Source organism: Hyla sarda, chromosome 4, assembly GCF_029499605.1.
Source record: "Hyla sarda isolate aHylSar1 chromosome 4, aHylSar1.hap1, whole genome shotgun sequence".
Taxonomy (NCBI): domain Eukaryota; kingdom Metazoa; phylum Chordata; class Amphibia; order Anura; family Hylidae; genus Hyla; species Hyla sarda.
Genome location: NC_079192.1, coordinates 415838549 through 415863840, shown reverse-complemented (window position 1 = coordinate 415863840; position 25292 = coordinate 415838549). Strand labels below are relative to the sequence as shown.

At 46.8% G+C, this 25292-nt stretch overlaps 1 protein-coding gene across 8 annotated transcripts in view; it reads right to left on the bottom strand.

Moving 5' to 3' along the window:
• IQSEC3 (IQ motif and Sec7 domain ArfGEF 3) overlaps positions 1-25292 on the bottom strand; it is a 47013-nt gene that overhangs the window by 3282 nt on the left and 18439 nt on the right. The window contains exons 2-13 of one of the 8 annotated variants that reach the window (XM_056517817.1): positions 24102-24318; positions 16645-17633; positions 14318-14479; positions 11837-11959; positions 11271-11437; positions 9597-9736; positions 9256-9381; positions 8996-9095; positions 8281-8442; positions 7960-8052; positions 6208-6251; positions 1194-4395 (exon numbers count right to left, since the gene is read on the bottom strand). In XM_056517817.1, coding sequence (XP_056373792.1) covers positions 4009-4395; positions 6208-6251; positions 7960-8052; positions 8281-8442; positions 8996-9095; positions 9256-9381; positions 9597-9736; positions 11271-11437; positions 11837-11959; positions 14318-14479; positions 16645-17633; positions 24102-24318 — 2710 coding nt within the window. In that variant the 3' untranslated portion in view covers positions 1194-4008. Of the gene's footprint in view, positions 1-1193; positions 6271-7959; positions 8053-8280; positions 8443-8995; positions 9096-9255; positions 9382-9596; positions 9737-11270; positions 11438-11836; positions 11960-14317; positions 14480-16644; positions 17634-24101; positions 24319-25292 lie in introns of those variants that run through there. The other 7 variants (XM_056517819.1, XM_056517825.1, XM_056517824.1 and 4 more) reach the window with 7 other exon arrangements.

Genomic DNA, 25292 nt, shown 5'->3' with positions numbered 1-25292 from the left:
ACCTCCCTGTATTGTAGGGGGCGCTACCAGACACCAGTCAGTGCATGCACTTCAGTAATACAGGTAAAGAGTACAGAACATGTACTACGTCCCTGTACTGTAGGGGGCGCTACCAGACACCAGTCAGTGCATGCACTTCAGTAATACAGGTAAAGAGTAGTACAGAACATGTAATACCTCCCTGTACTTTAGGGGGCGCTACAAGACACCAGTAAGTGCATGCACTTCAGTAATACAGGTAAAGAGTAGTACAGAACATGTAATACCTCCTTGTACTGTAGGGCGCGCTACCAGACACCAGTCAGTGCATGCACTTCAGTAATACAGGTGTGTTACCAGGGAATGCCCATTCTGATTGGCCAGATCTTCCAGGTATTGACATGTTTCACCGATCTGGACTGTCTGTACATTGTATGTTGAGTCTGGTTTCAAGTTACAATGGTCCTGAAAAGACCAGAGCCATTGTAAGTTGAGGGATCACTGTATAGAAGTAGAAGAAAAAAGAAACTGGGAGGCAGCGCCTCGTGTATTACCCAAGTGCAGTGGGGTACACTATAGCAGCAACAGAAGGTAAGTACCCAGGTAGTTAGTCTAGGTGGCCGCTCACCTCATAAGAAGAGATCATGCGCATATCACCCCTTGTGTAGCCAATGTGGTGCCAAGAGCTGCTCAGCCTGAAGGTCACATGATTGGGAATCCAGCAACAGGCTGTGACAGTCTATGACAGGTGTTGCCGGGCAGATTAGGTCATATTCTGCCCAGCAACAGGTGATGGTTCGCTCCGGCCAGGTGACCTCTATAGGAGGGAATAAAACCAGGGGTGCTTGGCGGTCTTTTCTGACTGACCCTTTCCCGCTCTTTAGGAGAAGGTGTTCTTTTCTGCCCGGCGACAGGCTGTGATTGGCTGTGACTGTCAACCTATGGCAGGTGTCTCCGGGCGTATTAGGCCATGTTCTGCCAAGGAACAGGTGCTGATTCGCTCCCAGCCTGGTCAGGTGACCTCTGTATGAGAAAATAAAACCAGGGGTGACTGACAGAGAACCCCTGGAGAAGGTAAGAAGAGGCTAATGGCGCTGCCTATTATTTTGGGGTAATCTCAAAGTTTTCAAGTATTATTATATGTATCTAGAGCTGTAGGTTTAGCCGGATATATATATATTATATATATATATATATATATATATATATATATATATATATATATTTATAGCCTTTAAATTAATTGGCTGGTTTTTAATTAAACAGTTAATAAAATATCTGTGGCCAAAATTTTATACCTCCAGGTTTTATGAGGTAAAACAGGGATTGTCCCTCACTGGAACCCATTAGGAAGTTTCAAGTCTTCATGTAATAGTAAATCAGAAAAAGTCTTAGAGTCATGTGACACTCCGTGTGCTTAATATTGTAACAGTAGGGCAGCCATATTGCGAAACATCAGTGAAAGTATAAAAAGTCAATGTACTACATATAGGAGCTCATCTGTGAGATTTTATGCGCCATCCGGTCACTAGGTGTCATATTGTGCATCATCAGTGACCACAGGAAACCTCCACCCCTGTCCTCAGGTTGTGTGCGGTATTGCAGCTCGGTTCCACTGACGTTAAAGGGGTACTCCTCCCCTAGACATCTTATCCAAAGGATAGGGGATGAGATGTGTGATCGTGGGGGTCCCGCTGCTGCACCCTGCGTTCGTTTAAAGCGTCGGGTGCAGCGCCAGAGGTGCGCGACGTCACGCCCCACTCGTGATGACGCGGCCACGCCCCCTCAATACAAGTCTATAGACTTGCATTGAGGGGGGCATGGCCGTGACGTCACGAGCCTCCGCCACGCCAGTCATCCGAAGGATAGGGTATAAGATGTCTAGTGGTGGAGTACCCTTTTAATGTAGCCAAGTTGTAATACCACATACAACCTGAAGGACAAGGGGTGGTGCTGTTTTTGAAAGGATTATCTCTGGATAACCCATTTAAGCAAGTTTTAATATACCTCCCAGCACACCACTGCTGAATGTCGAAATTGCGCACTTTTTTTTTTTTTGCACAAGATAAAAAAAAAAGCAGCACAATTTTGCAAAAAAAAAAAATGTGCGCAATTTTTTTTTCCGGTGTGTTTTGAGTGGCTCTCCAGCTAGGAAAGTTGTGCCCCTTATTTAAGATTGTTTTTGGGCAATTCTTCGATTTTCTATTTTTGCTTCCTGGAAGGAGTCTTTTTTTGTGCAAAATAATGGCGGCGTAGAATGTGGGAACTGTACTGATTCTTTTACTTACTTTTTTTTCCTGTTAAAAAAGTCACAATTTCTTAAATAAGTAAAAAAAAATATATAATTATTGCGCAATTTTTTTTGCCGCAAATCACAAATCCCCCCCAGGAGTATATTTGTGCAGTTCTTTGCTCAAAAAGTATTTTTACAAAGAAGATAAATGCAACAAATCTGTCTGCACATACTAAGCAAAAAAGAAGACAAAAGTGCAAAACTGCAAAAAAATAAATAAATAAAAAATGCGCAAGAACAAGATAGAACAAAAAAGATGTGGCCTTCCATGCTGGAAGACCACTCAAAACAGGCCCCAAAAATTGTGCAAAAACAATAATAAATGCTAAATGCCCCCCTTTGCGTTCCAAACCTTTTTTTCTTTCCTTTGCCAATTTCAACATCTCTGCTTGCTGTCAGTGAATAGAAGCCATGCACCTGCCAAAGTTGTTGAGAGGGGTGATATTTCTCGAAATGCAGATCGCCAGCTGGCGTAGAGAGTCCTACAGATCAGGCAATGTTTGCTGGGAAAATGGTATGCAAATGAGCAGAAGAACAAACAAGATTGGGATGCAAAAAAAGGATTCCATTCTCTGACAACAAACAGGGATTTTAAAGAACTGACATGCAATGTCCAACCAGGGTGCCTCCAGCTGTTGCAAAACTACAACTCCCAGCATGCCCGGACAGCCAACGGCTGTCCGAGCATGCTGGGAGTTGTAGTTTTGCAACAGCCGAAGGCACCTTGGTTGGGAAACCTTTCTCTAAGCCCAAAAGTAGTAATAAAATCCTTCAGCCATGGTTTCCCTAGAGGTTTCCACCACTCAGGGTTTTTCTCCTCTTCTAACTGCTGGAGGCTGTCTGGGCATGCTGGGTAGTTTTGCAACAGCTGGAGGCACCCTGGCTGAGAAATAGGGATACAGATCCAGAAGAGTATCTTCCTTCATGTGAAGGTGCCTAAAAACGCTGGGTGAAAACCAATATGGCGGCCAAGCTAGATGCAGTGAACATCCCATTACCCAGCTTTCCCAGACTTATGAATGGAAAATCCTATGATTAATTCTTATACCGCCATTCAGGACCATGGGTGACTCCACAAGTGGCCATAACCAGAAGAACATTGGGTTGAACGCAGAACATCACCAGTCACCATCCTGAGGAGATGACTCCACCACCAACATGGGAGCTAGAAACATCTTCTCAAGGGCTTTGGGTTCTCCTTTTGGTTTGAGGTACGCAGCTCCAGTGATGATCAGAAGGACACATAGGAGGTGGTCCCAAAATTTTCTCCCAGTCCAGTCAAGTGAAGATATTTTCCCCAAAAAATTTCTTGGAAAGTCCTCATCGTTTATGGCCAACGGAGAGGGCAATGAGGAAGAATCCAGGCGTGCAATGGATTGTAGAATCCCCCAGTGAGGTAGGTGGGGGATAAGGGGGTAGTCGGGGCTGATTGTTGAGGGGGAGGGATTGTCTTGGGCGTGCTGATCATTACAAAGGTAAAAATATTGGCGACTACTAAAAATTCACAACCTCAACATTTTTGGAAGCGGGGAGGAGATGGGCCAGATCATTGTGCAAAGGGGCAAGTGGAAGAATATATGGGATAAATATGAGTGAGTGTGCGAGAACAGCCTGTAAGTGCAAAGAGGGGGCGGTGAGTGTGCAAGGGGCAGGTAGGAACCGGTACATGTGCAAGACTTGGTAAGTGTGCAGGCAAGATCAAGTCCCGGAAGGCAGGTCAAGCATCTCCCGTTTGGCTACACGAGACTACGGGAACCACTGGAATACCTGCGTTCTCTAAGTAGGACCCCCGGGGGGCAGTATTGGTGAGGGTGGTTATAAGGTGGAGGAGGCGGGGGTAGAGGGGGTTGATGGACGGCTCCTCCCACACTGCGTAAGGGAGTAGATGAGCAGGACCCAGACAGGTAGCGGGTGACAGTCTGGTCGATGGCAGGCAATGCCCGACCGGGAGTGTCCAGCACAATCACCTTGACAATCTGCTGGCACTGCAGGAGCCGGTCGCAGGGGGCGGCCTGCAGAGGAGCCTCCCGCTGCCCATTAGGAGCCGTGCTGCCCGGAGCTCCATTCTCTGGCCCCTGGGGGGCGCTGTGCTGGGACGTCTGAAGCCTGTTGTGAATTGACACCTAGTTTAGAAACAGCCAAAGAAGCATTAAACGTTACAAGACTATCTCCCACGTGCTAATCCTGGCTGCCCTGTGCCCCCCAGAAGCTCATATCATAGGCTCTATCTCAGGGGGGCCCCCTATAGAGCGTGACATGCCAGGGTAAGACTATGGGGCCTTAAAGACACGTCACGGTGGTAAATAAATGGGGGGGGGGGGATGAGTTAAATTGCACCCAAAAATTTTTTACATTGCAGACCGCCAGTTCTCCTCTCCCCTCTGTTCTGCACCATTTGTCTTAAAGGAAAACTCCAGTGGGTAGAGACACAGATTACAGGTGCGGGGGTGAGTTATCAGCCACCGGCTGCTACATTGTTGTGACATTACTGTAACGGGTCAAAACAAGGAGCACAAAGCCAATACAACATCGGGACGGGGTGAGTTTTCATTTTCGGTGGAGTTCTCCTTTAAGAGGTCTTTAATAGCATTATATCAGCTTTTATTGACTAATTTTATTATCCGATTTATGCCTTTTTGTACACCTCGTATCTGGGGAAGATGTTAATAAAGAGGCAACTAGTGGTCTGCAAGAAAAAGTGGTCGGAGGTCTATACTGGGACCTGTCGCCTGCACCGAGAGGAGGATATCGGTATATGCAAAAATCTGCTAAAAACGCAAAGTTCTTGTTTTATGCTCCATTCACATCCGGAGCTGAACTCTGAATTCTGCTACTTCCTTGCTCAGCTGAGATTCTCCTAGTCCACCACATATCAAACACAGTGTTTGGTGTAAACACTACAGGGGCATTTATCATTGTTTTTGCATTAATTTGTTAGCATGTTTTTTAGTGGTACTCCAGCTTGAAAGGTTGTGCGCCCTTATTGTTTTTGGGCTATTTTTTTGCTGTTACTACTCATTTAGCACAGCGAGGGGGTGTGGTTTAGCAGGTGCAGATAGATCTGTTGCATTCATCTGCTCAAAAAAATAAATTGATTGCGCAAAAAACTGTACTCCCTATATTGCGTATAAATAAACTTTCCACATCCTGCGCCACCTAGGGAGTAGAGTTTACTTAAAGGGGTACTCCGCCCCTAGACATCTTATCCCCTATCCAAATAGTAGGGGATAAGATGTCTGATCGTGGGGGTCCCGCTGCTGGGGACCCCGATCTCTGCTGCGGCACCCCAGACATCCGGTACATGGAGTGAACTTCGCTCCGTGCCGGATGACTGGTGATGCAGGGCGAGGATGCCCCCTCCCATACACTTACATTGAGGGGGCGTGGCCCTGATGCCACGAGCGGGGCGCGGCTGTGACGTCACGAGCCTCCGGCGCTGCACTTGACACTCTTAACAAATGCCGGGTGCAGCAGGGAGATCGTGGGGGTCCTTTGGATAGGGGATAAGTGGTCTAGGGGCGGAGTACCCCTTTAAGCCACATCCCCTCCAAGTGCAAAAATTAATTAATTAAAGAATCATGAGCAAACCAAGAAAAAAAATGCTGCTTAAAAACGGTCCACACCTGGAAAACCACTCAAAACACGCAAAAAAGAATTTGTGCAAAAAACAATAATAAATCCCCCCCCCTTGTGTATACCTTTGTACTTTACATCTACACCCACGACAACAGATCCCCTCCTCGTATGATGGCAACAGGCCCATGTATAGGGGGTTTGTGCATTGGGGGTAATGGGGGGGGGTGACTGCTGGGGTGTGTCTATGGTTAGAATTAGCCAATTCTAATGAAAGTCGCTGAGCTGAAGGATGGTCGAGCAGCGCAGGATGGAGCATTGTGATCAGTGCCGCAGGCCGGTTATAAGACAGCGCTACTCACCTCCACCACGCTGTCGATGTCCTTCTCAGGTGACTCGCGCTTACCTTCAAAATATGAGGTGAACTTAGGTGGAGGAGAGAGGAAGAGACACAGAAAGAGGAAGAGAGAGGGAGAGATAGCAAAACGGAGAGAAAAGGGAGAAGGTTGAGGATGGGGAAACATAAGAAGGAAGGAACGTAATAAAAGAATGGGGGGGGAGGGGACAGAAAGAAAGAGTGCAGCACTGGAGGAGAGAGCAGACTCGATGACACAGAGAAACATGGGGAGAAACAGGGTGGGGGAATTCCTATTGTGTCTGGGAGTTAAGAACTTGGACTTCAACCCATCAGTCTGCCGATGGACTGAAGGGATGACCCACCATGTTCCATGAGTCATTGGTGGTACCGCAATGGGGTCTACACCGAGGCCACACTATGCTATTACTGTAGTGAAACTACTGATACTACCCAGCAATCTGCGTATAACCTACTCTCACATCTCTATATTTCACTCTTCGGTGGAAAGTCTTCTCCTGTGCTGCACCTTCCTACACACCTTACTTTGTGTTCTACCCTGTTTTCCCCAATCTGCTTACGGCCTACACCATGTATAAGATATCTGATTGCGGGGGTCCCTCCTATAGACTTGCATTGAAGGGGCGTGACCGTGATGTCACAAGCCTCTGGGGCTGTTTATAGCCTATATGTACCATCATCTCATTACATTTATTCTCTTTTCTTTCAGTCTTCTCTTGCGCTGCAGTTTACTACATCTACTACCCCCTTCTGGTCCCCTCCAATTTAATAATAACCTATACCTATTGGCCTCATGCTTCTGTCTTTTATGTCTCTCCCATGACACATCTTTCTTTTTCTGTACTACACTACTGGTTTCACCAATCTGCTTATATTGCTCCCTCATTACAAATCTTCACTCTTCTCCCGTGCTGCACTTTCTTCATCTCTTCTCTCCTCTCTCTGTACTACACTTTTGGTTTCCACCAATCTGCTTTTAACCTTCGCATAGCATCCCCACATTACAATTCCTTCTCCTGTGCTGCACTTTCATTCATCCTTGTGTACTGCCCTTACTGTTTTCCTAATCTTCTTATAACCTTCACCACTCATCACAATTCTTCTCTTGTGCTGCATCTCTGCCCTTGCTGTTTCCCCCATTCTGCTTACACCTATCATCCTCTTATCATAATTCTTCACTGTTCTCTAGAATCTCTTCTCCCGTGCTGCACCATCCTTCATTTATTTCTTGTAAAATGCCCTCCTTGTCAAATTTGCCATGTAAATAACATTTTGTAGGGTCAGTCTTAAGTTGGTTAATGCCTTTTTCTACTGATGGACACCTCCCTTCCATAATGCACCATAATAAGAATACAATGCCCATGGTGCTCAATGGAAAGGCATCCCATTCATCTGCCATTTCATAGGTCTTGGCACCAAGTGTTGGATTCAGGGCTGCAAGCTCCAAGTGTCCATGGCATCTGGGCTCACAGTGCCCTCTTCACTAGTGATACGTTAGACCACACAAATTGTAAACCCCTAAGAGGGACATACAATATATAGCAGACCAGGGAAGTAAAAGTAGAAATTATACCGTCATTTATTATGAGAGCGAGGGTAATGGGTGAGACAGAATGGGTGAGAGAAGGAGGGTGGGGATCAGACAGACAGACAGCCGCAGGCCGGAGCGTAACTGGAACGGGGAAGACTTGGGGTCATGAGGAGCGAGTCTGTGACACTGTAGGAATGTGCCACTCACCAATGGGGGACTCCTGCGTGGACTGAATGTCCAGCTGAGACCCGTTTGTCTTACTTTGGGCCGTCCTCACCCCGTGCTGCTTCTCCAGTTCCCCTGGAAAGAAGAAGACAGATTGGTCACCCCAGGAAAAGTAATTGGGAAAAGCTATGGCACCACCGCATTCAGGGTAAGGAGAGATTGAGGAACAGTAAGGGAGACCAAGCTGGTTCTACGGGAGTCATATTGTTACGAACATAAAGAGCCGTGCAACGTAGAATCCAGTAAGACACTATAGAGATCATAATCCTACAGGACATGGTGCAAAACTCACAAAACGCTCACATTCAATACGGATCTGTTCCATCTCCGTCACTTCACAAATGGATTCCTTCAGATCCTCCAGGAATTTCTGCAGCTCCTCAGCACCAAGGGCACAGAAGTGCAAAACTAGTCTCTTCTCCGAGACGGTGAGCGGGCTGACCAGTGTGATCCCATGCGGGTAATCTGTACGGAGCGGAGACAGGAGTGACATCACAAGTCACAATGTATGACATCATAGGGTCAGGGAAAATTTGATGATGAAAGGGGGTTATGAGGTTAGGAAAACATAGCGCAACTCTTAAAGGGGTACTCCACCCCTAGACATCTTATCTTCTATCTAAAGGATAGGGGATAAGATGTCTGATTGTTAGGGGTCCAGCCGCTGGGCCCTCTGCAATCTCTGTGCTGGCTCCTGGGGTTCTGACCGTTATGTTCAGAACGCTGGCTTTGGGAGCCCATGGTCGTGAAGTCATGCCATACCCCATCCCATAGACATGAGTGGAGGAGGCTTGGTGTGACGTCACGCCGGGGTGCTGGCACCAATATCGTGGGGGTCCCAGTAGCCGGACCCCTGTGTTCGAATATCTTATTCCCTATCCTTTGGAGAGGAGATAAGAAGATGTCTAGGGGAGGAGCTCCCCTTTAAAGCTGAGTCTGGTATTGCAGTCTAATTCCCCCTTCCCTTAGCACTGGACCCTGAGGCCCCCACTAAGTGATATCTGGAACCAGAACTTACACTCATTCTCAAAAAGATGAAACTGCATCCCCAAGAGCGGCACCGCCCGGCAGAAGGTGTAGGTCGAGGAGGTCTTCTTTTTTGGACAAAGCTTTAAGATCTGAGCAAAACAGCCGACAAAAACAGATATCAGACAGACCATCAATTTAAAAACAGCACCACAATTACCCATAGGCTGAGTCTGGTATCACAGGTGTAAACCAAACCCCAGGAGGCAAAGTATTTGCACCCATACTGAGCACTTAGGGCTCGGTACTCACCAGCAGAAGGTCATTGAACAGGAAGACCTCTCGCTGATGTGCCGCTTGTTTTTGCACTTTATTTACATCGGTCACTTCAAAGAGGCGGCTGCAGCAAACCAGACGCCTGTGCGGAACCGACAGCACCTGCCGCAGAGAAGGTCACACGTGTCAGGTCACAGTCTGCTGGCAGATAGCATGCAACCTTATGTGTTCCTGCACAAATCCCCCTCCTTGTCTTCCATGGTTTCCTTTGCAAGCAAATCTGTGCAGCATGGGGAGGCAGTCTACTGTATAGTGCTCACTAGGACTGGAAACTAAGCATCTACTCAGAGACATACATGTTGGTTTTGTAAACTTACACTCTTCATTCCCACAATGGACTTTTCCACCTTGGTTACATAGGTGACATGATCCTCGTTGGATTTTAGTTCCTTCTGTTGGATCCGTTCATAGATGCCGACCACCATGTCCCGGGGAATATCCGCTCCGTCATCCACCCCTGAAGGAGAATTGGAAAACAAAAATGACACAGTTAAAGTCTTCAACCAGATGTCCAAGAAACTGATAGAAGAGGACATCTTAAATGGGTACTCCACTGCCCCAGCGCTCCCAGCGTACGGAACATTTTGTTCCAAACGCTGGGTGCGGGCTGCGGTGGTCTTGACATCACGGCTACACCCCCTCAATGCAAGTCTATGGGAGGGGCGTGGCTTGCATTGAGGGGGCATGACATCACGAGGGGGCATAGCTGTGATGTCACAACCCTCCCCTAGACTTGCATTGAGGGGCGTGGTGTGATGTCACGAAGGGCGTCGCTGTGTTGTCATGCCCCCTCACTTAGAATTGCATTAAGAAGTTGTGGTGTGATGTCACAAGGGGTGTCACAACCCCCGCAGCCCACACCCAGTGTTCAGAACAAAATGTTCCGAATGCTGGGGCAGTGGGGTACCCTTTTAAAGGGGTTGTGCACTCCCTGCCTTTCGGAGCTCCGCTTGCAGCGTCTGGAAGTTCATTACTCCGAACGCTGTGTGCGGGCTTCCGTGTTCGCGGCCGCCCCCTCGTGACGGGGGCGGCCGCGAACACGGAAGCCCGCACACAGCGTTTGGAGTACTGAACTTCCGGACGCTGCGAGCAGAGCTCCGAAAGGCAGGGCAGAACACAACCCCTTTAAGAACGTCATAGAAACTGGTATAAAAGGACATCTCAAGAGTATCCAATAAACTGTTATATGAGGACATCTCAAGAACGTCCAAGAAACTGTTATATGAGGACATCTCAAGAACGTCCAAGAAACTGTTATATGAAAACATTTCAAGAACATCCAAGAAATTGTTATAAGAGGAAATCTCAAGAACGTCCAAGAAATTGGCAGAAGAGGACATCTCAAGAATGTCCAATAAACCGGAAGAAGAGGACATCTCAAGAATGTCCAATAAACCGGCAGAAGAGGACATCTCAAGAATGTCCAATAAACCGGCAGAAGAGGACATCTCAAGAATGTCAGAAGAGGAGATCTTAAGAACGTCCAAGAAGCTGTAAGAAGAGGACATCTCAAGAACGTCCAAGAAGCTGATAGAAGGAAATATCTCAAGAACATCCAAGAAACTGATAGAAGTGGACATCTCAAGAACATCCAAGAAACTGTCAGAAGAGGACATCTCAAGAACGTCCAAGAAACTGTCAGAAGAGGACATCTCAAAAACGTCCAAGAAACTCATAGAAGAGGACATCTCAAGTGCGTCCAAGAAACTGGCAGAAGAGGACATCACAAGTACATCCAAGAAACTGGCAGAAGAGGACATATCAAGAATGTCCAAGAAGCTGATGGAAGAGGACATTTCAAGAGCGTCCAAGAAACTGATAGAAGAGGCCATCCAGAGTAATCTGCAATAATGAATATCCACATTTCTGAACAAGGGAAAATGTGACATACATTGACCTAGAACAATTCTGAGAAGGTCCAGTGTATGGAACGGATTTCGATGAGTGTTCGTCTATGTGGCCGTACTACAAACCCCTGGGGGGACTCTCACCTCGGAGGTTGCGGATGAAGTCTTCTAGCATCATCTTGCGGTCGGGTTTGATGCTGGGGCTGTACATGTCCGTGTTGAGCAGGATGACGGCAAACGCCAGGATGAAGATGGTGTCCGGGTTGTGGAACTGTTGGACGATCTCGGGGTTACACATACAATACCGCTGGCTGCAGAGTCGGGGGAACAAGAGTGATTATAATATAATGAAGATAATTAGAGGATGTTACAATGTATCAGCTCAAACCCTCCATTAATCTTTTGTGTTGCCCCCCCCTCGTCTTATGTCTATATTAAAGGGGTACCCCCACCTAGACATCTTATCCCCTATCTAAAGGATAGGGAAGATGTCTGATCGCAGGGGTCCCACTGCTGGGGACCCCGCGATCTCTCTGCTGCACCCGGCGTTCGTCTAGAGCATGGGGTTCAGCACCGGAAGCCTGTGACGTCAAGGCCGCGCCCCTTCAATGCACGTCTATGGGAGGGGGCGTGATGGCTGATACGCCCCCTCCCATAGACTTGCATTGGGCATGGCCGTGACTAATATAGCAATAGGTCACCTGACTCACCTGAAGGCCTCGATCAGGCGCTCCACCTTCTGTGCCTCGCCCTGGACACGGATGTGCGCCTGGAACTTGCGCAGCGCCTCATCCAGCTCCATGTTGGAGAAATCCATCTCGTCCACCACACAGCTACGAGAGTCCCAGAAAGGTTACAACATTTATTACCCGACACATCTGAAATCTTATTCAGCCTAATTCTTATTCTCAAATTCTGGGAGAGCTGGGTGGCAGCATGGGACCCATACCAGTTCTCAAATGAGTTGTCACTCAGCTTTCATTCAGTCCTGAATAGCTAGTCTGTTAAAGAAGCACTCTTTTTCTTGCCCATATCATCCACACTCCTATGGGAAGCTGCATAGATGTATTTCACTACTGTAACTGGGTCATGTGATCACCAGTCTGACCCACATATGTTAATTGTGTCAGAGGAAGTGGTCAGTACTGGATCAGCTAAACTACAGGACGACATCATCACCTATCAGATTCCTCCTGCTAGCTCCCTGACCTCTCCCTGCTCTATCTGTATACTGCTGATATCTCTATGGGATCAGGATATATAGTAGTTATACACCTCCCCTCCAGCTCTATCTGTATACTGCTGCTATCTCTATAGGATCAGGATATATAGTAGTTATACACCTCCCTTCCAGCTCTACCTGTATATTGGTGCTATCTCTATGGGATCAGTATAGAGATAGCAGCAGTTGTACACCTCCCCTCCAGCTCTATATGTATACTGCTGCTATCTATATGGGATCAGGATATATAGTAGTTATATACCTCCCCTCCAGCTCTATCTGTATACTGCTGATATCTCTATGGGATCAGGATATATAGTAGTTATACACCTCCCCTCCAGCTCTATCTGTATACTGCTGCTATCTCTATAGGATCAGGATATATAGTAGTTATACACCTCCCCTCCAGCTCTACCTGTATATTGGTGCTATCTCTATGGGATCAGTATAGAGATAGCAGCAGTTGTACACCTCCCCTCCAGCTCTATCTGTATACTGCTGCTATCTATATGGGATCAGGATATATAGTAGTTATACACCTTCCCTACCAGCTCTACCTGTATACTGCTACGCATCACAACTGCACATCATTTGAACTGACCCTAACCCACTTATGAGTCTAATCAGTTCACCTGGGTGACCTCCAACACTAGCAGCCTAATTAGATGACCAGGTGCAGTGATCAAACTCCACCCCCTCTCTATCTGCAAAGCCAGAGGATTCATGGGAAATATAGGCAGCATTAGGAAATCATTTCTGTGATTGATGAAATTGCAATCAGTAGGGCTGAAAACCCACACCTGCCACATCAGGTAAAACAGATAAGCACAAGACATACACAATAACCTTTACATTATTCTCAAATAATGGTCTATGCTGCATTATATAGGCGAAAAATTACAGCCCTGTCTCGGCTCTGCTGCATAACAAAGCAGATTTGCACCCCAGGACTCTGAGAAAGCTGGGTGACAGAATTATTTGTGCGCAACAAGTCACCACCTTTGTATTAATAGCTTTGTTTTTTTGTTTTACGTGATTTGGGTAAAGCAGCCGCCGCCGCCTCCTGCAAGGGCTTGGAGCGTGTAATTTGTGTTAAATAGCAGAATGACCTAGTTTCAGAACTCAGGTGAGGAGCGGAGATCGTGTTGTATACGGCGGGGGAGGGAAGGCTTTTTTTTTCTATAGCGGTGGCAGCGGCGGTGGTCTCCAACCTGTCGCCCTCCGGTAATTAAGCTCGGGAGAACGTCGTATCAATAAGAATTTTTGCCCATATCACGCTCACTCAGTATTCATATAGACAGTTGCATCGATGCATTTCACTACTGTAACTGGGTCATATGATCACCAGTCTTTTCCACATATGTTTAATGTGTCAGAGGAAGTGGTCACTACTGGGTCAGCTGAACTACAGGATGACATCATTACCTGTCAGATTCCTCCTGCTAGCTCCCTGACTCCTCCCCTCCAGCTCTATCTGTATACTGCGCCTATCTCTATGGGATCAGGATATATAGTAGTTACACCCCTCCCCTCCAGCTCTATTTGTGTACTGCTGCTATCTCTATGGGATCAGTATATATAGTAGTAATACATCTCCCCTCCAGCTCTATCTGTATACTGTGGCTATCTCTATGGGATCAGGATATATAGTAGTTATACACCTCCCCTTCAGCTCTATCTGTATACTGCTGCTATCTCTATGGGATCAGGATATATAGTAGTTATACACCTCCCCTCCAGCTCTATCTGTATACTGCGCCTATCTCTATGGGATCAGGATACATAGCAGTTATACACTTCCCCTCCAGCTCTATCTGTATACTGCTGCCATCTCTATGGGATCAGGATATATAGTAGTTATGTCGCATCAATAAGAAGTATTGCTATGGCGGTCACCCAGCTTTCCTAGACTCCAGTAAGGATGAGAGGTATCAGAGTCACCGCATTCACGTCTTTTTTTGCTACTCACTCGAGAACGTCGCGGTTGAATTGCTTCTTGCTGTTCCCCAGGAATTCTCCGATCATCTGTCGGCTCAGGCCTTTCCTCTGGAGCAGGAAATGCGCGACCCCGATGGGGGTATCCGGGATGAAACCTCGAGAGATCAAGAACTGGATGCCTTTATCCGGATTTCTGCAAGAAAGACGAAAAAAAAAAAAGGGAATTAAAGGGGTTATCCAGGAAAAAACTTTTTTTTTTATATATCAACTGGCTCCAGAAAGTTAAACAGATTTGTACATGATTTCTATTAAAAAATCTTTATCCTTTCAGTACTTATGAGCTGCTGAAGTTGAGTTGTTCTTTTCTGTCTAAGTGTTCTCTGATGACACTTGTCTCGGGAACTGTCCAGAGTACAAGCAAATCCCCATAGCAAACCTCTTCTACTCTGTGCAGTTCCCCAGAAAAGCAGAGATGTCAGCAGAGAGCACTGTTGCCAGACAGAAAAGAACAACTCAACTTCAGCAGCTGATAATTATTGGAAGGATTAAGGATTAAAAGTGGTGCCCTATAGAGGTTCAAGAAAATGTTCCCGAACGCATAGAGGTGGCATGGGGGGGCTCGTGAGCTCGTGATGTCATGGCCCCACCCCCTCAATGCAAGCCTACGGGAGGGGGCGTGGCCTCCACCACGCCCCCTCCCATAGACTTGCATTGAGGCGGTGGGGCTATGACATCACAAGCCCCTGGCGCTGGCCCTAAGTGCTCGAAAAAAAAATTCCGAACACTGAGCAGCTGAGAAACCCTTCAATTTACATAAAATTTACAGACATTTTAGTGAGGAATTTTACTTTACAAAATTAAATTACACAATAAAATTTTAAGGGAAATTCCACTAGAATGCGGTGGACTAAGAATAATGCCCTTTAGCGGTTCAAGAAAACTGCCCTGCACCAACGCGATGATGAAAGAATTCTCATTTTTATGTACCTAATTTGCATAACATTTGCATATAATTTAAAGGGGAGTCCCACTTTTCAATAAATATCTGACATCAAGCGTGTCTATAATGCAATAGACTTCCATTAGGGCATTACTTTGTTTAGTAATGCCCTAAAGAGATTCAAGAAACTAGACCTTTGCCAATGTGATTTCTGAATAGTTCTCCTTTAAGTACCTCATTTGCATAAAATTAGCATGCAATTTAAAGGGGAGTTCCACTTTTCATAAAAGAGGCTATTTGACCTTGTGCGTGTGTTTAGAATTACCATGGACTTCTTCGATTAATGACCTATAGAGGATTAAAAATATAGATCTTCACTAACAGGATATCTCAAGATCCTGCCCTCCTCCCACCCTTTACCTAATTTACATAAAATGTGCATGAAATTTAGTGGGGAGTTCCACCTTTTTAAAAAAGACACTATCTGCCTCTGTGTGTGTCTAGAATATAATGGACATTACTTGAGTGATGCCCTGTAGAGGTTCCGGAATATAGAGTTCTCATTTACTTAATTTACATAAAATTTAAAGGGGAGTTTCACTTCTTTAAAAAAAAGACACTATCTGCCTGTGTGCGTGAGTAGAATATAATGGACAATACTTGATTAATTTAAAGGGGTACTCTGGTGGACTAAAAATTTTGAAAATCAACTGGTGCCAGAAAGTTAAAAGGGGTATTCCGCTGCTTGGCATTTGGAACAGACTGTTCCGAACGCTGGAGTCAGCGCCGGGGGCTCGTGATGTCACGGCCCCGCTCCCTCAATGCAAGTCTATGATAGGGGGCGTGGCAGCCATCTCGCCCCCTCCCATAGACTTGCATTGAGGGGGCCGGGTGTAACATCATGAGGGGGTGGGGCTATGACGTCACAAGCTCCCGGCGCCGGCTCCAGTGTTCGGAACAGTTTGTTCCAAACGCTGAGCAGTACTCCTTTAAATAGATTTGTAAATTACGTCTATTTACAAAACTTAATCCTTCCAGTACTTATCAGCTGCTCTATGCTCCACAGGAAGTTGTATAGTTCTTTTCTGTCTGACCACAGTGCTCTCTGCTTACACCTCTGTCTATGTCAGGAACTGTCCAGAGCAGGAGAGGTTTGCTATGGGGATTTACTCCTGCTCTGGACAGTTCCTGACATGGACAGGTGTCAGCAGAGCGCACAGTGGTCAGACTGGAAAGAACTACACAACTTCCTCTGGAGCATACAGCAGCTGAAAAGTACTGGAAGGATTAAGATTTTTAAATAGAAGTAATTTACAAATCTCTTTAACTTTCTGGCACCAGTTGATTTTCAAAACATTGTTTTCCACCGGAAGACCCCCTAGGACTCCGTCGGCCCATAACCCTTTGCCCCTTCTCACATATTGAAGAGGTTGAGCCCGATGCGGTACAGTCTCTTCCTCATGGTATCGGTGGAGAGGGTCGGGGATCGGCAGCTGGCGGGGTTCTCACAGTAGTAGCGGGGAAGGCTGAGGATCATGGCCTGTAAGGCCTCCTTAGAAGACACCTCGGACACAGACTTGGTGGAGGTGCTGCTGCTGCTCAGCTGTTCTGAGAGGTCGGTAGTTTCGGTTTCGGTTTGAACAGGTCCAACTAACTCCTTCCCGACCCCGTCCCCATTGACCTCCAGGAAGGAGTTCTGTACCAGGTGAGTCTCATGCGTGGAGGTTTCCTGGGACGGAGGCTCTGAAGTGGCTTCTCCGCTGACCCGCTCCTCCTCCGGTTTAGGGTTCTGGGCCCCGGCCAAGCAGTTGGACATGGAGAGGGAGGTGGAGGAGGAGACGGAGATGTTATTATTGTCTATCTGGACGGTGACATCTCTGAAGGCCATCATCAGGGTACTGCTGCTCTTGGGTAGAGTGCCCAGCTGGCCGTCCTCACTTTCTCCTTCCTCTAATTTCGGTGGCTCCAGTTCTGGGTTCTGCTGCATGAAGGCCTCGCGGATCTGGTAGGAGCCGGCCTCGGGGAAGGCACACATGGTCTTCAGACTCCACGTGCTGAGGGCGTCATCGATAGATTTGGCCAGAGATTGCACCTGCTCGGTGAAGGAGTCCTCCAGCTCGGTTAGGGCCCCGCTGATGGTGGCCGGGAGGGAGGGCGACCTCACCAGGGGGATGCCCATCAGGTTGTAGCTCTCCAGTAGGGCCTTTTCGGCAGAAGGGAAGGTGTCCTGGTTATGTACTCGGACCTTTTGCAGGGAAATGCGCCGGGGGAGACGACTCTGTAGCAGGGAGTCTCGGATCTTTTCGAAGTTCTTGCTCAGCTGGTACTGTCTGAACGCTGTCTGGATGGTGCAGGCCGCCCGTCGGGAGACTAAGTGCCCCCCATACTTGTGCTCCAGCATCTCAATCTGGAAAAGAGAGAATTGTCATAAGAAAAACTCCTGACAGTATAAGAAGGGCAACAAATAAGTCACTGTGGAGGTCACTGTTATGGGGGCACTGTGGATGTCACTGTTATGGGGGCACTGTGGAAGTCAATGTTATGGGGGCACTGTGGAGGTCACTGTTATGGGGGCACTGTGGAGGTCACTGTTATGGGGGCACTGTGGAGGTCACTGTTATGGGGGCACTGTGGAGGTCACTGTTATGGGGGCACTGTGGAGGTCACTGTTATGGGGGCACTGCGGACGTTACTGTGATGGGGGCACTGTGGCTGTTACTGTTATGGATGTCACTGTTATGGGGGCACTGTGGATGTCACTGTTATGGGGCACTGTGGATGTCACTGTTATGGGGGCACTGTGGAGGTCACTGTTATGGGGGCACTGTGGAGGTCACTGTTATGGGGGCACTGCGGACGTTACTGTGATGGGGGCACTGTGGCTGTTACTGTGATGGATGTCACTGTTATGGGGGCACTGTGGATGTCACTGTTATGGGGCACTGTGGATGTCACTGTTATGGGGGCACTGTGGATGTCACTGTTATGGGTGCACTGTGGATATCACTGTTATGGGTGCACTGTGGATGTTACCGTTATGGGTGCACTGTGGATGTTAACGTTATGGGGGCACTGTGGATGTCACTGTTATGGGGGCACTGTGGATGTCACTGTTATTGGGGGCACTGTGGATGTCACTGTTATTGGGGGCACTGTGGATGTCACTGTTATTGGGGGCACTGTGGATGTCACTGTTATGGGGGCACTATGGATGTCACTTATGGGGGCACTATGGATGTCACTGTTATGGGGGCACTGTGGTTGTCACTGTTATGGGGCACTGTGGATGTGACTGTTATGGGGGCACTGTGGCCGTCACTGTTATGGGGGCACTGTGGATGCCACTGCTATGGGGGCACTGTGGATACCACTGCTATGGGGGCACTGTGGATACCACTGCTATGGGGGCACTGTGGATGCCACTGCTATGGGGGCACTGTGGATGTTACTGTTATGGGGGCACTGCGGACGTTACTGTGATGGGGGCACTGTGGCTGTTACTGTTATGGATGTCACTGTTATGGGGGCACTGTGGATGTCACTGTTATGGGGCACTGTGGATGTCACTGTTATGGGGGCACTGTGGATGTCACTGTTATGGGGGCACTGTGGATATCACTGTTATGGGTGCACTGTGGATGTTACCGTTATGGGTGCACTGTGGATGTTAACGTTATGGGGGCACTGTGGATGTCACTGTTATGGGGGCACTGTGGATGTCACTGTTATTGGGGGCACTGTGGATGTCACTGTTATTGGGGGCACTGTGAATGTCACTGTTATGGGGGCACTTTGAATGTCACTGTTATGGGGGCACTTTGAATGTCACTGTTATGGGGGCACTGTGGATGTCACTGTTATGGGTGCACTGTGGATATCACTGTTATGGGTGCACTGTGGATGTTACTGTTATGGGGGCACTGTGGATGTCACTGTTATGGGGGCACTGTGGATGTCACTGTTATGGGGGCACTGTGGATGTCACTGTTATGGGGGCACTGTGGATATCACTGTTATGGGGGCACTGTGGATGTCACTGTTATGGGGGCACTGTGGATGTCACTGTTATGGGGGCACTGTGGCTGTTACTGTTATGGATGTCACTGTTATGGGGGCACTGTGGATATCACTGTTATGGGTGCACTGTGGATATCACTGTTATGGGTGCACTGTGGATATCACTGTTATGGGGGCACTGTGGATATCACTGTTATGGGGGCACTGTGGATATCACTGTTATGGGGGCACTGTGGATATCACTGTTATGGGTGCACTGTGGATGTTACTGTTATGGGGGCACTGTGGATGTCACTGTTATGGGGGCACTGTGGCTGTTACTGTTATGGGGGCACTGTGGATGTCACTGTTATGGGGGCACAGTGGCTGTTACTGTTATGGGGGCACTGTGGATATCACTGTTATGGGGGCACTTTGAATGTCACTCTTATGGGGTATATCAGGAGCCCTGATACATTATGATACATACATGTGCACGGTGGGGTTACTCTCTTATTTGCCCCTCACATTATGGCTCCACCTGTGTGTCAGTCCTCACTGCAGTCCTGGCATTCCCTTCATGAACCAGGAAGCTCAGGATGAACAATGCAATCTTCATATAGAGCAGTAAACTGTCACCGCATTGTGCTATCACATAGGTAGTGGGAGCAGTACTGCTGTGCGGTCACTGTATGGCATAGATATGTGCGCATTCTATAACAGTTACATAATTCAAAATGTTGCCAAAATATCGCCATACGGTATTGTATAATTCTATTATGTTGGCACTATTAATTGTGAGCTCTCTATAGTAGTATTTTATTAGGACGATATGGTACTATTTATTGACACTTTTCAGCATTTATTTCCCCACTATATGACACTATTATGTAGGCTCTCTATACAGTATTATACAAGCACTATATGGCACCATTATGTAGGCTCTCTATACTGTATTATCCGAGCACTATATGGCACCATTATGTAGGCTCTCTATACAGTATTATTATACGAGCACTATATGGCACCATTATGTAGGCTCTCTATACAGTATTATTATACGAGCACTATATGGTACTATTATGTAGGCTCTCTATGTCACTGTTATGGGGGCACTGTGGATGTCACTGTTATGGGGGCACTGTGGATGTCACTGTTATAGGGGCACTGTAGATATCACTGTTATGGGTGCACTGTGGATGTTACGGTTATGGGGGCACTGTGGATGTCACTGTTATGGGTGCACTGTGGATATCACTGTTATGGGGACACTGTGGATATCACTGTTATGGGGGCACTGTGGATGTCACTTATGGGTGCACTGTGGATATCACTGTTATGGGGGCATTGTAGATGTCACTGTTATGGGGGCACTGTGGATGTCACTGTCATTGGGGGCACTGTGGATGTCACTGTTATGGGGGCACTGTGGATGTCACTGTTATGGGGGCACTGTGGATGTCACTTATGGGGGCACTATGGATGTCACTGTTATGGGGGCACTGTGGTTGTCACTGTTATGGGGCACTGTGGATGTGACTGTTATGGGGGCACTGTGGCCGTCACTGTTATGGGGACACTGTGGATATCACTGTTATGGGGGCACTGTGGATGCCACTGCTATGGGGGCACTGTGGATACCACTGCTATGGGGGCACTGTGGATACCACTGCTATGGGGGCACTGTGGATGCCACTGCTATGGGGGCACTGTGGATGCTACTGTTATGGGGGCACTGCGGACGTTACTGTGATGGGGGCACTGTGGCTGTTACTGTTATGGATGTCACTGTTATGGGGGCACTGTGGATGTCACTGTTATGGGGGCACTGTGGATGTCACTGTTATGGGGGCACTGTGGATGTCACTGTTATGGGGGCACTGTGGATATCACTGTTATGGGTGCACTGTGGATGTTACCGTTATGGGTGCACTGTGGATGTTACTGTTATGGGTGCACTGTAGATGTCACTGTTATTGGGGGCACTGTGGATGTCACTGTTATGGGGGCACTTTGAATGTCACTGTTATGGGGGCACTTTGAATGTCACTGTTATGGGGGCACTTTGAATGTCACTGTTATGGGTGCACTGTGGATATCACTGTTATGGGTGCACTGTGGATGTTACTGTTATGGGGGCACTGTGGAGGTCACTGTTATGGGGGCACTGTGGATGTCACTGTTATGGGGGCACTGTGGCTGTTACTGTTATGGGGGCACTGTGGATGTCACTGTTATGGGGGCACTGTGGATATCACTGTTATGGGGGCACTGTGGATGTCACTGTTATGGGGGCACTGTGGCTGTTACTGTTATGGATGTCACTGTTATGGGGGCACTGTGGATATCACTGTTATGGGTGCACTGTGGATATCACTGTTATGGGTGCACTGTGGATATCACTGTTATGGGGGCACTGTGGATATCACTGTTATGGGGGCACTGTGGATATCACTGTTATGGGGGCACTGTGGATATCACTGTTATGGGGGCACTGTGGATATCACTGTTATGGGTGCACTGTGGATGTTACTGTTATGGGGGCACTGTGGATGTCACTGTTATGGGGGCACTGTGGATGTCACTGTTATGGGGGCACTGTGGCTGTTACTGTTATGGGGGCACTTTGAATGTCACTCTTATGGGGTATATCAGGAGCCCTGATACATTATGATACATACATGTGCACGGTGGGGTTACTCTCTTATTTGCCCCTCACATTATGGCTCCACCTGTGTGTCAGTCCTCACTGCAGTCCTGGCATTCCCTTCATGAACCAGGAAGCTCAGGATGAACAATGCAATCTTCATATAGAGCAGTAAACTGTCACCGCATTGTGCTATCACATAGGTAGTGGGAGCAGTACTGCTGTGCGGTCACTGTATGGCATAGATATGTGCGCATTCTATAACAGTTACATAATTCAAAATGTTGCCAAAATATCGCCATACGGTATTGTATAATTCTATTATGTTGGCACTATTAATTGTGAGCTCTCTATAGTAGTATTTTATTAGGACGATATGGTACTATTTATTGACACTTTTCAGCATTTATTTCCCCACTATATGACACTATTATGTAGGCTCTCTATACAGTATTATACAAGCACTATATGGCACCATTATGTAGGCTCTCTATACAGTATTATTATACGAGCACTATATGGCACCATTATGTAGGCTCTCTATACAGTATTATTATACGAGCACTATATGGCACCATTATGTAGGCTCTCTATACAGTATTATTATACGAGCACTATATGGCACCATTATGTAGGCTCTCTATATAGTATTATCCAAGCACTATATGGCACCATTATGTAGGCTCTATACAGTATTATTATACGAGCACTATATGGCACCATTATGTAGGCTCTCTATACAGTATTATTATACGAGCACTATATGGCACCATTATGTAGGCTCTCTATACAGTATTATACAAGCACTATATGGCACCATTATGTAGGCTCTCTATACAGTATTATCCGAGCACTATATGGCACCATTATGTAGGCTCTATACAGTATTATTATACGAGCACTATATGGCACCATTATGTAGGCTCTCTATACAGTATTATACGAGCACTATATGGCACCATTATGTAGGCTCTCTATACAGTATTATTATATGAGCACTATATGGTACTATTATGTAGGCTCTCTATACAGTATTATACGAGCACTATATGGCACCATTATGTAGGCTCTCTATACAGTATTATTATACGAGCACTATATGGCACCATTATGTAGGCTCTCTATACAGTATTATTATATGAGCACTATATGGTACTATTATGTAGGCTCTCTATACAGTATTATACGAGCACTATAATGGCACCATTATGTAGGCTCTCTATACAGTATTATTATACGAGCACTATATGGCACCATTATGTAGGCTCTCTATACAGTATTATATGAGCACTATATGGCACCATTATGTGGGCTCTCTATACAGTATTATTATACAAGCACTATATGGCACCATTATGTAGGCTCTCTATACAGTATTATTATATGAGCACTATATGGCACCATTAGGTAGGCTCTCTATACAGTATTATACGAGCACTATATGACACTATTATGTAGGCTCTCTATACAGTATTATACGAGCACTATATGGCACAATTATGTAGGCTCTCTATACAGTATTATTATACAAGCACTATATGGCACCATTATGTAGGCTCTCTATACAGTATTATTATATGAGCACTATATGGCACTATTATATAGGCTCTCTATACAGTATTATTATATGAGCACTATATGGCACCATTATGTAGGCTCTCTATACAGTATTATACGGGCACTATATGGCACCATTATGTAGGCTCTCTATACAGTATTATATGAGCACTATATGGCACCATTATGTAGGCTCTCTATACAGTATTATTATACGAGCACTATATGGCACCATTATGTAGGCTCTCTATACAGTATTATACGGGCACTATATGGCACCATTATGTAGGCTCTCTATACAGTATTATACGGGCACTATATGGCACCATTATGTAGGCTCTCTATACAGTATTATACGGGCACTATATGGCACCATTATGTAGGCTCTATACAGTATTATTATACGAGCACTATATGGCACCATTATGTAGGCTCTCTATACAGTATTATACGGGCACTATATGGCACCATTATGTAGGCTCTCTATACAGTATTATTATACGAGCACTATATGGCACCATTATGTAGGCTCTATACAGTATTATACGAGCACTATATGGCACCATTATGTAGGCTCTCTATACAGTATTATACGAGCACTATATGGCACCATTATGTAGGCTCTCTATACAGTATTATATTAGCACTATATGGCACCATTATGTAGGCTCTTACCTGTTTATTCTTGAGGTCCAGGGACAGCTCATAATTGGAGCTCTTTGAGCCGTGAGAACAGGTGGCGGCGCTCTTTCCTTGCTGCACTCGCACCGGGGAGCCTGTATGGTGCAGACCGGCCTTAGTCAGCGACTCCTCTTCTCCCGACTGTTTGGAGGCGTCTCCTTCCCGGACGTCCCAGGCCGTACAGAGCAGCTTCTTACTGTCAGAGTCATCACTGTTATAGGAATAGAAGGAGACGACACATGAAAAAACCGCAACATATCGTGTCTAGGAAAAACCGCCATTTCATTGGTTACAAGAAGGCGTCCATAGTGGTCCTTACCCAACTTTCCCAGAAACAGACAATTCTAAAGTAATGTATTTACCGGTAAAATTTTGGGGCAAGCTGGGTGCCAAATCGTATGACGGCCACGGAGACGTAAGACTGGCAATGGCCGCCATGTTAGTCATCACCCAGCTTTCCCCACTGCACCTAAAATAAAACTAAAAGAGAATTATTTTTGATGTGTTGGAGAAGGGCACAAGTCGGGTTCGTAGGGTGGGGGAGGGGGGTGGCGGTCGTCATTCTGGGCGCGCTCAGTCTGTAACCCTTCGGCTGTTGAAGTGTTAAGGTGATTGAATATTTTTAGAAAAGCCAGTGACTTGGATAAGCTGATTAAATATGTTCTGTGCCCTGGGAGCAGGGCGGCGAGCTGGAATATTTTATATCGATTAATATAAATGCCATCTGGAATCGGGTAATACGCGGGCGCAGAGGACGCCGACGTTTCTCCGGGTCTCGGACCATAAAGTTAATGGGCGCTCGGGCAGCGGCTCGTAGCCTTCAGCCCCGCGCGGAGGTCAAACGGGTCAGACATGAATCAGCCAGAACAATCATACGAGGAGACTCGGGGTGGCATGGTGCCCGGCGGAGGATGGGCAATGTGTCACCATTAATACTCCGAGCTGAGAGTATTAACCTCCTGGTCTGAACATCCATTCAGACAAAATTACTTGCGGTATCAGTCAAACACCAGAGGAGACGAGGCGCGGAGGACGGGAGATATGTAGGGCAGCGCCAGGCGAGGATGTTATATGGGGGAGAAGGGAGATGTAAAGAGGGCATCAATGTACAGTGCGCCACCCGCAGTGCGAAGACAGTCACAGCACAGACATCACCATGACTGACAACTAATAGGGCTGCAAACT